Source organism: Protopterus annectens, chromosome 1.part2, assembly GCF_019279795.1.
Source record: "Protopterus annectens isolate FY-2018-M chromosome 1.part2, PAN1.0, whole genome shotgun sequence".
Classification (NCBI taxonomy): Eukaryota; Metazoa; Chordata; order Ceratodontiformes; family Protopteridae; genus Protopterus; species Protopterus annectens.
Window position 1 is genome coordinate 1,079,234,979 of NC_056727.1, and position 13,638 is coordinate 1,079,248,616.

The window sequence follows — 13,638 nt, forward strand, 5'->3', positions numbered from 1 at the left end:
TCCCAAGCAGGAGTAGGAGCTCTACGTGGGGGTCTTATATTCTTTGCCCCTCTAAGAAATTGCTTGAACAAAGGATGAGAAAACAATGGTGGGTCACAGTCATAGTGAGCCGAAATTGCTGCAGCATGAACCTTAACAGAAGAGAAGGACAAACCTTTGTCCAGTAACTCAGTAAGATATTGAAGAGCCACACTTAAATTAGGCTCAGAAACATCAAAATCCTTTGCTGCACTCCAAAATAAAAATCTCTTCCATTTCTCTGCGTACACTTTCCTTGTACTAGGCCCTCTAGCTTCCAAAATAACCTTCAAAACTTGCTGTGGAAGTTGAGACCCACTATGGTTCAAAACAGAATATGCCAGGCTGTTAGGTGAAGAGAGTGAAGCTTGACATTGAGCAAATGACTGTCCTCCTGAGACAACATGTGTGGAATCGAAGGCAAAGGCCATGGAGGCTCCCGTACCAGGCTTCTCAGTAATGGGTACCAATGCTGTCGAGGCCAATCTGGAGCTATCAAAATCATCCTTGGCTTGTCCTGTCTGGCCTTTAGTAGTACCTTTGGGAGGAGAGGCAGAGGTGGAAAGGCATACACATGAAGATTGCTCCAATTGAAAGAAAGAGCATCCACTTTCCAAGCTGTGGGATGAAACCTTTTCGTGCAAAACTTTGGCAGCTGGTGGTTTAGTGGAGAAGCGAACAGATCTATGTCTGGAGTTCCCCATGACACTGTCAATTTCTGAAATACATGAGGATCCAATTTCCACTTGTGGGGATCCATAATTCATCTGCTCAACACATCTGCTAAGGAGTTCTGTGCTCCCAGCAGAAACCTTGCCTGAAGATTTAGCTGTAAACTGAGAGCAGTCTCCCACAAAATCATTGCTTGCCTGCATAGAGGATAAGAATGTGTTCCCCCTTGCTTGTTGATGTACCACATGACAGTTGTGTTGTCTGTTAGAATCAACACCTGCCCTGGAAGAAGTAAATCCTTGAAAGCTATTAATGCAAACTGGACTGCTAACATCTCCTTCAGGTTGATATGTAGATGTTGTAGTCTGGCAGGCCACTTGTCTTGTATCCACTTTCCATTCGGATGAGCTCCCCAAGCTTTGTCTGAGGCATCTGTCGTTAAAATCTGACTCGCCTCTGGCCGGGTCACAGAGAGTCCCTTGTTTAGGTGACATTCCTGAGCCCACCACAACAATTCCTTTTGAATGCAAGGTATTATTTGAATGACAGTGTCCAGATCCTGGCAGTGCTGTGTCCATACATTTGAGATACCATTGTAACTTCCTCATATGCAGTTTGGCATTGGGAAGCACCAGAATACAAGATGCCATGAACCCCAAGGCTTGAAGGACTGTCCTTGCAGTCAGCCTGGACTGATGAGACAATTGATGAAAGTAAAGGGAAAGATTCTTTTGTTTGTCCGGGGTCAAAAAGGCCATCTGGGATGCTGTATTCAGTCTTACACCCAGAAAGCACATGTCCTGAGAGGGTACTAGACTGGACTTTATTTCGTTCACAGAATACCCCAGGCATCTTAGCACTGCTATCACATATTCCAAATGATGAAGAAGCTCGTCCCTTCCTTGAGCCAGAATCAGGCAATCGTCCAAATAAGGATAGATCTGTATTCCTTTTAGCCTGAGGAAAGCTATCACTGGAGCCAGAACTTTCGTGAACACTCTGGGCGCAGTAGATAAGCCAAAGGGCAATGCAGAGAACTGATAATGAGAAGTCCCAGCCCGAAAACGCAGAATACTTCCTGCAACTCAGTCTGATAGGAACATAAAGGTAAGCCTCCTTGAGATCCAAAGTTACCATCCAATGATCTTTGCCCAGCAGAGGTAAAAGCTGTTGTAACGTCAACATTTTGAACTTGGGAATGTCCAGGTAAGTGTTGAGGGTAGATAAATCCAAAATTGGTCTCCACGTGTTCCCTTTCTTTGGTACTAGGAACAGGCGAGAATAAAATCCTAGGCCCACTTCTGGCATAGGGACCGGCTGTATGGCCCCTATTTGAAGTAACAGAGAAATTTGTTTGTGAGCCTCTATTCTTTGCTGAGGAGGCACGTCTGGCATGCCTTTGAAAGGAGGCAAGGTATGGAAATAAAACCTGTAACCGTGGTGTATGATATCCAAAACCCATCTGTCTTGGGTGATTAAGCTCCAATTTTCCTTGAAAAGTGCCAACCTTCCTCCCAAAGGTGCTGCCAGACGAGAAAGCTCTGGCAGCTGAAAAGGTAAGTCATTGGGTCTGTTTACGAAAGGACTGACCCCCTGCCCTCACCCGAAGACTGTGCAGGTGAACTCCCTGTTCTAGGCCTGAAAGAGCCCTGAGTTCTGCCCCTACCACGTCTAGACCTACCCCTAGACTGGGAATCATAAGAAGGATACGTCCACCCTTTGGTAGGCCAATTTCTACTAAACTTCGGAGGCTGAACCTGCAAAAAATCTTTAACAGTCTGCATAGACTTAGCCTTGTCTTCCATTTTCTTTAAGACTGCCTCAACAGGAGAACCAAACACATCAGATTGTAAAGGAGAATCTAAAATCCTTGTCTTAACATGGTCAGATAAATTCTGATCCCTCAGCCAGGCGTGCCTGCGAAGAACTGACCCAGTGGCAACCACCCTAGACGAGGCCTGTACAGCATCAAAACCACATTGCAAAGAATGCTTACCCACCTGTTCAGAAACATGTACTAAATCTTGTAACTCTTTACACTCAATACCTTCCGCCAGAGCATCTACCTTGGACTTCAATTGTGAAAGGAGCTAGTTTTGGTATTTCAACATGTGAAACTGGCAATTCAAAGCCCTCATAGCTAGGGTGGAAGAAGTATAAACTTTCTTTCCCCATCTATCCAAAGCCCTGGCCTCTTTATCTGGAGGAACCGGATTTTTGACAACAGAAGCCTTAACACCTTTAGGCCCCTGACTAACAGTTTCTAGGTCTGCCCTAGGACTCTTAAAAAGATACTTATGAGCTTCAGGCACCCTGTAATACCTATCCGGTTTAACAGGAGCAGGAGGCAAAGAATCAGGATTAAGAGAAGCCTCTGCAAAAACATCTTCCACCACATCCAGAACAGGAGGTATAGCCAAAGGCCTATGCTGGGGTAAAAACAAAAATTCCCTAAGCCTTTTCCTGGAATCAGAGAAGTCCTGACCTTCCCACTTAAAATGCTCCCTCATGGAATGAAGAGTCTCTGAAAAAGAAAAATCCTCAGGAGGAGAAGCAGGAGTAGAATCATCCACATCAGAATCAGAATAAGGAGAATACTCCTGCAAGTCTTCAGCCGAAGACTCTGAAACATCCGAAGCCTGCTCAAAACTCCCTAGCTCAAGCTCCACCCTAGGTCTCTTATCAGGAGGGGGCAAAGAACCTCTAATCAAAGTAATCAAATCTTCTGCCATTTTAAGCATATGCTTCTTGGGCACAGTTCCTGAAGAACTAGGGGTGACACCAACTGAAGCTAAACCTGGCCTGCCTCTGGGGGAAGCCTTGGAAACAGAAGGAGAGGGCCTAACCACCCTAGGAAGGGAGGAGAGTACAGTAACCGGAGAAGCCCCTTCAGCCTGACCTGCCTCCTGAGAGGCCACATCCTGCAATAACAAAGTCTCTCCCTGGGACTCCAAAGAAACCTCCGGCGGAACCACCGGCTCCACCGACACCTCTAAAGAACCGGCGTCCGGTACGGACGGTTCTTCTAGCCTAGACTTAGCTGCTTTGTCCTTGCGCTTCTTCGAAGAAGCGGGCGGAGCATCCGACGGCATTTTATAATTGCACCGCTTCCCGAAGACTAACCTGGCACAATCTAACCTTCTCTTTATAGTGCGCTTATTGAATCTAGCACAAGAGCGGCACCCAACAACGTCGTGCTCAGGCCCTAAACAAGGAATACACAAAGTATGATAATCTCTATGCGGTATCTGTTTCCCACAAGAAATACAGTTATTCACTTTGTCTGACATCCGGTAAACCACTGAGGCAAGAAAAAACTAAAATATTCCCCAACGGGGTACTTAGCCAACTTTGACTCTGTCTGAAACTCCGAATTCAAAAAATTTCAGAACGTCGAACGGCACTTGCAACGCTGCTTCTGCATCGGACCATGCGGCAAAAAAGACTGAGGATATGACGTCGGTCATGCGCATTTGTACCCTGACGTCCTGATGTCAGTCAAATGCGCCTTGACCGACGTCAGCCTTATACTTTGATATTCGGGCCGACCGAGGACAGCGGACTACCCAAGTGTAAGGACTGCAGCAATGTGAGATGAAGAACATCAAGCAATGGCTTCAGAAAAGGAGAGGACTACCTTAACATTAAAGTTTTTTATGGTCAACCAAGGCTCTTTGGTTGAAACTCTGACATACTATTTTTCTTGGAGGTGCAATGCCCCCAAGCAATTCACTGTGAACAGTAAAGGGGTCAGTTCCCCCCTTGATGTACCAAACCACAGCCATATCAGTGTGAATGGTGGCATCTGACAGGAGTTGAAATACCAGAAAGGTGAGGTGGATTGCCCCAATTTACAAAATGATGTGCTGTCAGAGAACCTTTTCTTACAGAGTCGTCCCTTCCCCAGGCAAAGTGTTCACAACTCAATGAATGTGCAGGCTGAGTAGGCATTAACCAGGAATTTTGCCCTTAGTGATCCTATGACTAAACAAATCATGGGTGCTTGAAGAGACTCTGCAGATGCCAGGAGAAAATTGTCCAGGTAAGGAAATCCCAGATTCCCCGCAGCCATAAACAAATGCATGGCTGTAATTGTAACAGCAAAGTGTTTGAGGAGAAAATGTATTAATGCAAACTGGTAATTGTTTTTTTGAATAGGAGCCAAAGACTAAAGTTTAAAATTGCTAGGCACGTTTTTCAGGGGATCACAGAGGAGCCTCTTTCAAATTTCCCCAAAGCAGAAGCACTGTCTGGCTAAAGATGAGTTTCATTGTCAGCAGTATGTAAATGGAGGTTGAAGGAATCACACCACCACAGAAAGTAGCTTAACAGCTCAGCCTTAATCCTACATGCCAACTACAAACTGCAATCTTGAGGTGCAACCAAAACATCCTTGGGACCAAAGAAAGCATTTCCAATCTGTTTTACAGACAAGGCAACACTGTACAAAGATCACGATTCTTTCGGGAAAGAATCTGTGAAAGCTGCCAAGATCTACAAATGTACTTGCAATCTGCTCTTCTGGAGTCAAAATATGAACCCTGGAGCAAGAGTTCATGGTCAAATGGGATCTCTTGGATGGCTCTTGCATCTGACATAGGGGTGGGCAAGCCATAAGAGAACATTCCTTCTAGATGGAGAAACTCTGTATCCTTGCCAATCTACAAATGATTTGTGTAGAGACTTGCTAGCTGCCACAACATATGCAGCCCCTACCAGAATTCCTGTTCTGAACTACTGCTGACAAAGCTGGAGAGGGGGAAGTTTGTTCCGTCGCATCAGGAAAGTATGCCGAAGCAGTCAGAGCTTTAACACGGTCTTTTCTTCTACCAACTTCTTACTGCCTTGCCAAGAGAGGTCATCAAAAAAGGCCTTCAAGTTAGTGTGTCATATGCAAAACCAAAAATTGAGTCAGGAATGATGCCCAAGAGTAATGCAAGTGCTAGCAGCTCTAGATACTGGATACAAATTCTGAATGAGGAGTTGAAGACTTTTGAAAGAACATGATTGACAATTTGTGCACTTTTTGCTTCTGCTGCCTGTTGCAAAGTTCCTTCTTTGCCTATAACTAATTTTTAATCACCAAGGGAAAGTGTTGGCCAAGAGAGAGCTATCATTTAGGCATCCATGAGGCGGCGTAAAGAATTTCCTTTTTTCCATCCTATCCCCATGCACACCCAAGAGAGCCCATGGAAGGGGTAACATAAGGAGTCACCATAGCCACTTGTAGAACTGTGGACAAACACAAACAGACCAAACTCACTTACCAAAAGGGCAGTTTTCCTGTATCGGGGAGATCACCTCCACCACAGCCACACCACCAACAGGCACCATGCATCGCCCCCACCAGTCCTGTCAAGCACCCAAACCACTAAACTTGGAACACCAGGTATATCACCAGTACAGGAAGAGATGTTTTCACATCTGCCTGAAACAAGTGTTTAGTACCAACTCTCTAGAATCCGAGTCACTTTACCAAAATACTCCCAATGCAGTCCATGGCACATTGGTCTAGTATAAGGGCCACAGAGCTCTCTAAAAGTTTGACCCCTACAAGGCAGCTGCTGCTCCTTTAAAGTCCACCTTTGGTGTGGAAGCTATACCTTCCCAGCCCCTTTGGGGTGGGTGGGTGTCGGGGGGGGGTAGAGGAATCCTAATAAAATCTTGAAAATAAGCCATCACATTTTCTACCACCAGTGCAAATTACCGGGGGAGGGTTCAAGACCTGCACCAGGGTAATCTTTGACCAAAAAGGGATCTTCTGCTACCTATCCCATGTTGCCTCAGGTCAGGTAGGTGGATTGGAAATTTTACCTATTCATTCACCTTGCCCCATCTGAAGTGGGAAGTCCCAAGTGATTCCTTTTACAATTTTTAGAACGTCACACTGAAGGCATTTGTGACAGTGAAAGCTCCAGAGCATACGTCACAAATCAATCCATAAGTTAAGAGGAAGACACTAGTGAAAACATGAAGCTCAAGTGCAGTCTAAATGGGGGGGAGGGGGGTTATGACAAGAGACTTGGGATTGCCCATCTAAATTCGAAATCTTACCACCAGGTGTTGAGCACTTTGCCAACTTTATCCATGCCAAGATAAAAAACCCACAGCAAACAGAACCCCATCAGAAAACATCTAGTATATCAACTTCAAAGAGCAATGAAAATGCACACAAAACTACTCCAACTCACTAAAGATCAGCAAAGCAAAACCAATGACAAACATGAGGAAGAACTGCAAAATTATTACGAACTGCAAAATTATGAAAAAGCTAAAAATAAACTTCAGCTGATGGCAAGAGGTTTGGACAGATCACCTAGAAACATTTAGGCCACAATGTAGTTTTCTACATCTGTGACTAACTTGAGAAACTACTGAAGGATCTGGAGCTGGCTCCTTGCCATCACTACACTGAAGATTGGGGAGGGAGTAGATACAGCTTCACACAGCTGTAAGTCCTGACTGCCTCAGGACTCCTTCCAGATGCCACTCCCACGGACCATCTCAACATACATAGAGAGGAGGCTGCTCAAGCAATATGTATTGCAGATGACACAACAAAATGAATATGCACACTAGGCTACCTACCAGGTGATGTGAACCTGTACAAAAAAATACATCTACTTGTGCATCAAGGAAGAAAGAAAAAATCAGTAGCAATCTCTCAACCCAAGAAACTGGACAAAAGACTTGCATAATGGGGGGACAAAGGCCCAAAGAGAGGGTCAGATTTTTAGATATTGCTCTTATATAAAACTTAAGTAGCTAGAACAGGGTCTGCATTAGCAATTTTCCAAAGGATATGAATTCTGAAACTGTCATTTGTCATTTCATTCCTTAAATCATCCCAGTGGTTTGCCAACCCCCCCCAAACAAATTGAGGAACAGAAACAAAAATCAGGACATTGTGAAAATCTGTATAGTTGAGGTATGGGGCAATACAGAAGCTAAAATACAAGGTTGTCATCTCTAGTGCAATGCCAATAACACAAGTAAAAATTAATCCTCAACACTATGGACATAACTTGCTACTTTTCATGCAGACAGTCGTACAAATCTGGCCAAGTGTCACATTATAAGGCCACCTCTCCAGGAAGTGTTTTTACTTGGGGAGGGCATTGCTTTGCCTGCCCCTTTCCCCTTCTGAATAAAACTAGCTGCAACAAATACACGTGTATACATATGAGCACCTATGTAAGCTACACACAAGCTTTACGCAACTTTCACATAAATCAGCTAGTGAATATCCAACTACAGCTACATGCAAAGGTAAAGGCTCATATTAAGTTTCAGGAGCTCAGGCATGCCTTCATGACTTTAGACAAGTCCTAATTTTTTTTTTAGATGTACTTTATTCCCATGTCACTAGAAAGAACAAGAATCTGGCATGTCAGCAACTTACCTGGACTGCCTACTTCTCAGACCTAATCACATAATGGAAGTGCAAAGATGAGCCATTAAACTGCTGAGGGAGGGGAGGAGTACACCCACTCCTCATAATGGGAAGAATTGTAATAAAAGGAAAGCTTACCTTAACCCTGTATTCCATACTCCACGATTCGCTTTCCTGTAAGGAAATAATTCACAAGTGAATCTCCCTTATACACACAGTAAACGTGGCTGCAATCTAAGTATAATTTATAAAATACAAATTAATATTTACACAATACCAACATATTAGTACAGTGAACTTCCAGCCTCCTCCATGCTACTGACTGGGATTGCCAAAGATGTTGACAGACTATTTTGGAGTAGTCTACTTGGGTATTTAGAAATACTTTTGTACGCCAACTGTGGCCTATGTTGTGAAGAGTGCAAAACTGGTTTTATAATTGTGCTGACAAGTGTAGCGTACTTTAAACAGACTGGTGTACTAGAGCCATATCAACAGTGGGGACAGAACTACAAACATGCCAGCTCAGCACTGCAGGCATTAAAAACAATGAGTAATTATATAGAAGATGCTGTCCTGCACTTGGATACTACAGAAAACAGCCTAGAATTTAAGCTCTCCCAGCTTCCTGGAGGAATAATGGGTGGTGATCCCAGATGACATCTCTCCTTTTGGTATTAGGAGACAACATAAACAATGTGCATGAAAAACCAAGTACACCCTGTTAAATATCACTCCTGTGAAAACAAAGAACTAAAAACATGTGTGCCAAGTAGGACTTGGAAATATTAGTACTTGCAACTGAAAGTTAGAGGAGTCAATCCATAGCAGTACATGATGCAACTACACAAACAAAATCTCAGGAAGGACATTAATGTTCCATTTCAGAAACTATATCCAAATCAGAGGCAAGTATTTTAGCATAAAATGACATGGCATGCTCAAGATACACAGACTGCCTCAAGCAAAGATTTGTTTTTACCCCCTACCCCTCAAGTGCAAACCGTGTGGAAGCATAGGGCCGAGCATGGGTAAACGCATCTCTTCTCTAATGTCCCTACTTGGGGACAGGGAGGGGGAAAGAAAAACAAATGAAAAAACACTGCAATTGGCAAATAGTGCAATAGTGCAGCGACTAGATCACAAGTAATACCTTCCCCTGCTGAAAATTTCAGTTTAGTTAACTGTCTACTCAAAACCTGTCCGCAACTACTTTAATGTCCTAGTGGGGAGTGGGGAGAGAACTTGCTCCCAATTTGATGCACCATACCACTGTAATGCTATTAGATTACACTGGATGGCTACTGAATTTTGGAAGGCCTCCAACACTAGGAAGTTCACTCTTGTATCGAATATATATTGCTAGGACATTCACTCGTGTAACGAATATATATTTCTATGCAACTTTGGACTGCTATACAATAAGTGCTCCCCACACCAGCAAGGACATGTCAGGGGTTACACTGAAGGAAGGTATGTGGGTTTTAAACAGTCTGATAGCCGGTCATGCATTCAGTTGCATGTCACTCTGTGCTCCATGTCTACTGCAATACACCTGTGTATTCTGGCACAAGAATGGTTTATTAAGTTATATGGCAGCTTGCATTTACTCTTTCTGGACTGTTGGGGCATGTGGAGTGGAATTTAGACTGCTTGGAATAGTTTGATTTCTGTAGCTAGTACCCCATGTTTTGTGGGGGTTTTCAATGAACCTACAAGAAAAGTTCTCTAAAATCCCCCAAGAATTGCCCTTTTACCTCTACCCCTCACAGAAGGAGCAGTGATGAGCCAGTTGTCTAGGTAGGGAAGTTCTTATTGCCAGTAAACGCATATGGGCAGACACAGGAGGTATGGGCAGACACAGGAGGTGTACAAACACCTGCAGTGTGGCTGTTGGAAGACCAAAAGGTAGCACACTGAACTGGAAAGGACCAGCTCCCATCTGATAATGTAGGAACCTCTTTATATGCTTAAATTATTTTGATACAAGGGTAAATGCCCCAGGAGCCAATCATAAAATCACTTTCCTACAAGCATTGCATGACGACTTGCACTGTGACCACCTGGAAGAAATCCATCACAATTCAGGCCTCCATGCCTTTTGGATGCCAATAATCCATAGTAATACTCAATCTCTGGTCAGGCGGGACCTCATGGATGGCACTTCTGATTTTTGCACATCTGCCCTCTTCCTTCAATAAGGGGGAGCTGGACGATGGAGATAAGTTGTTCGAACTTTCAAAAATGTAACTTGAGTATTCCCTTAAGATTTCCCCAAACATAATGGTCATGTGATATGGCCTACCATGCAAGTAGGTGAAAGATGTTACAGCCAACTTTCAGATGTTAAACACACCCAAAGCTGAAGGTAGCTGGAACAAATGCTGCCAATCCAGATTAAAAAAATCCAAAGCTTTTATTGTAGTATAAGTGAGCGCTTTTTCAATGATCAACATTGCTTCAGACAACATATCATCAAATAACTGCACTATATATACACAACAAAATTTAAACACCCAATCTGTTCTCAGAACAAATAGCATCATACCATCCTAAAAGTACAGCTACATAAAAATTGCAGTGTCACTGAAAGTAATAAAACATTCAATCCAGTGTACTAAATGTAATCCCCAATAGTTCATACAAATAGCCATACACAAACATCTCAACTCTCTAACCCTTGATAACAGAGAAAGGGGGGGGGGGGTGTAAGACCAGCCAAACTGTGTTAATTACATAAAGTCAGTAAATGAGACTATTCATTTCAGTTTTCTAGATTTCAGAGCTGGTTTTAGGGGGAGAGTGTGTCATTCAAGCCTAGCCCCCTGTGTGCACCTAGCATCAGGATCCATTGAACCTCCACAGATTGTTTGACTTGCGTCATGCATCCTACTGTTCACTTCCTGAACATGCAGTACCTGAAACACATACTCAAGATGTGGGGCTATGGGCAGGAAATGGTGCGGAACCTGTTGGACTATGAACACCAAAGGTTTGAGTTTTATACCTACCAGCAATATGGGCATTAGTGACTCGTCTGCGATGTAAGGTTAAAATTATGTTGAAAATGTAAACAGTTTGAAATATACAAGGAATAGCACTTTTGTACCTTGTTTACAACCTGATGGGGAACTTAAAAAGCATGCGAGAATGCAGTCTACGATGGTGCTGATTACCAACCTTACTATCTCTAACATTGTTATCAGTCAACTGCAGAAAGGCAGGCACTACACAAGTTACAAACTAATGATAGTATATCACACACGTCATACATACACACATATATTTATACATATACACACACATATATATTTATACATATACACACACACACACATATATATTTATAGATTAGATTAGTACTAAGCTAACTGCTCTTGCGAGCCATTTTTTAAGCTTAGCCAATTATCCCTTGTGAAACTCAAACCTTGCACCATGTGTTTGTAAGGCAAACACCTTAACCATTAGGCCACCCTCCCACCATATACATATACACACACACACATATATTTATACATATACACACACACACACACACATTTATACATACACACACACACACACATTTATACATACACACACACACACATTTATACATACACACACACACACATTTATACATACACACACACACATTTATACACACACACACATTTATACACACACACACATATTTATACATACACACACATATATATTTATACATACACACACATATATTTATACACATATATATTTATACACACATATATATTTATACACACACATATATATTTATACACACACATATATATATATTTATATATATATATATATATATATATACACACACACACACACACACACACACACACACACACACACACATTTTATATATATATATATATATATATATATATATATATATATATATATATATATATATATATATAAACAAAAACATAAACATACACAGGTTCATACTAGGCTATCTGCCCTAGGGCATTTATAAGCCCAGCCAGAGTGTGTTTGGCTTTCGCCACCCATTTTAAATTAATTTTGCTATGCCCTTTTTCGAGGTTAGTATACTGTGCCTCTGTCTAACAGTGACACAGAACCTGGGGTAAACCTACGATCTCCCATCCACTCATCAAGATTCCTCTTTTGAGAGGAAAGGAGGGACTCTGCCTAACCTGGACTGGGATTTTATTCCAGAGGGAAGGGAGCCTCTGGGTTATGAATCTGTTCATCCAGCATGTCCTATTTATTTCAGTGCTGAGGTTCAAGTCTCGAGCGCATAGCTCGATGTGATTTGGATTTTCTGAGGTGCAGCATGTCCATTAATTCCGGGTTGGACATGGCACAGATCACCTCTTAGCAAGCGGTATGCCACTGAGTAGAGCTGGAGTTTCTTTAACCAGGCAGCATATGGCATCTGTTTGAGCCCTTTGATCCACTTTGCGAGATACTTTTGGGGTCTTTCCAGTTGCTGCAAGTGTCTGGTAAGGTACATCCCAAAAGGAGCATTGTACTCAATTATGGGCCTGATGAGGGATGAGTAAAGAGGCACGATGACCTCCCCTGATCTAGATGTGAATTCCTTAATGATTAGGCGGGCTATATAAAATGTTTTTCTAACCACTTTGGCCACGTGGTTGTCAAAGGAGAATTGTCAAAGGAGAATTGTCAAAGGAGAATTGTCAAAGGAGAATTGTCAAAGGAGAATTGTCAAAGGAGAATTGTCAAAGGAGAGATTGCCATCAACTTGGGTCCCCAGGTCCCCAATTACATCTTCTGTACTTAATGGATTACCACCTATGTGGTAATTTGTGGGCACTTTGTTTTTGCCAAAAGGGATGGCTATACACTTTTTGGCATTTAGCTTGAGGCCATGGCTCTGGCACCAGTTGTCTGTTTCTATGAGGCCCTTTTGGAGGATGCTTGTGTCGGCTGGAGTGTTGATTATGGCGCCCAGTTTGCAGTCATCTGCAAACTTGGTCAGCCACAGTCCTTCCGTGTTGGCCTGTACCTCAGAGAAATATATACCGAACAAGAGAGGTCCCAAGACTTGAGCCTTGTGGGACGCCACTTGTAACTGGTTTGGAGTCTGACATGGCTCCAGCAATTCTAACCATGTGGGTTCTGTCCTTGAGCCAATTTGCAACCCATCTAGTGACATAGGGGTTTATATTTAAGCTGGTGAGCTTATCTATAATGCCAGAGTGGGGTATTGTATCAAAGGCTTTTGCGAAGTCCAGGTAGGCTGTGTGGACCATCTTCTCCTTGTCAATGGCCTTGGTGACTGTTTCAAAGAAATCAACCAGGTTCAAGAGGCAGGATCTGCCCTTAAAGCCAAACTGGGTAGGATCCAGTGTCTGTAGGTCCCCAATATCTTGATTTATGAGGACCATGATGATCCTTTCCATAGCTTTGCAGACCAAGCTAGTCACCTTTGTGGAGAGGGACCACTTTGCTGTACGCCACTCTTTGGGTACATATCCTGTAGTAAGGCTGAGATTGAACAGTAGTTTTGTTTGGGTTTACCTCTTCTTGGAGTTAATGTAGGACGCAGCCTG

The 13,638-nt window shown here is 43.0% G+C and overlaps 1 protein-coding gene across 1 annotated transcript in view; it reads right to left on the minus strand.

Moving 5' to 3' along the window:
* Positions 1 to 13,638, minus strand: part of YTHDF2 (YTH N6-methyladenosine RNA binding protein 2) — a 221,653-nt gene that overhangs the window by 159,441 nt on the left and 48,574 nt on the right. The window contains exon 5 of the mRNA XM_044059983.1: positions 8,222 to 8,257. Coding sequence (XP_043915918.1) covers positions 8,222 to 8,257 — 36 coding nt within the window. The remainder of the gene's footprint in view (positions 1 to 8,221; positions 8,258 to 13,638) is intronic.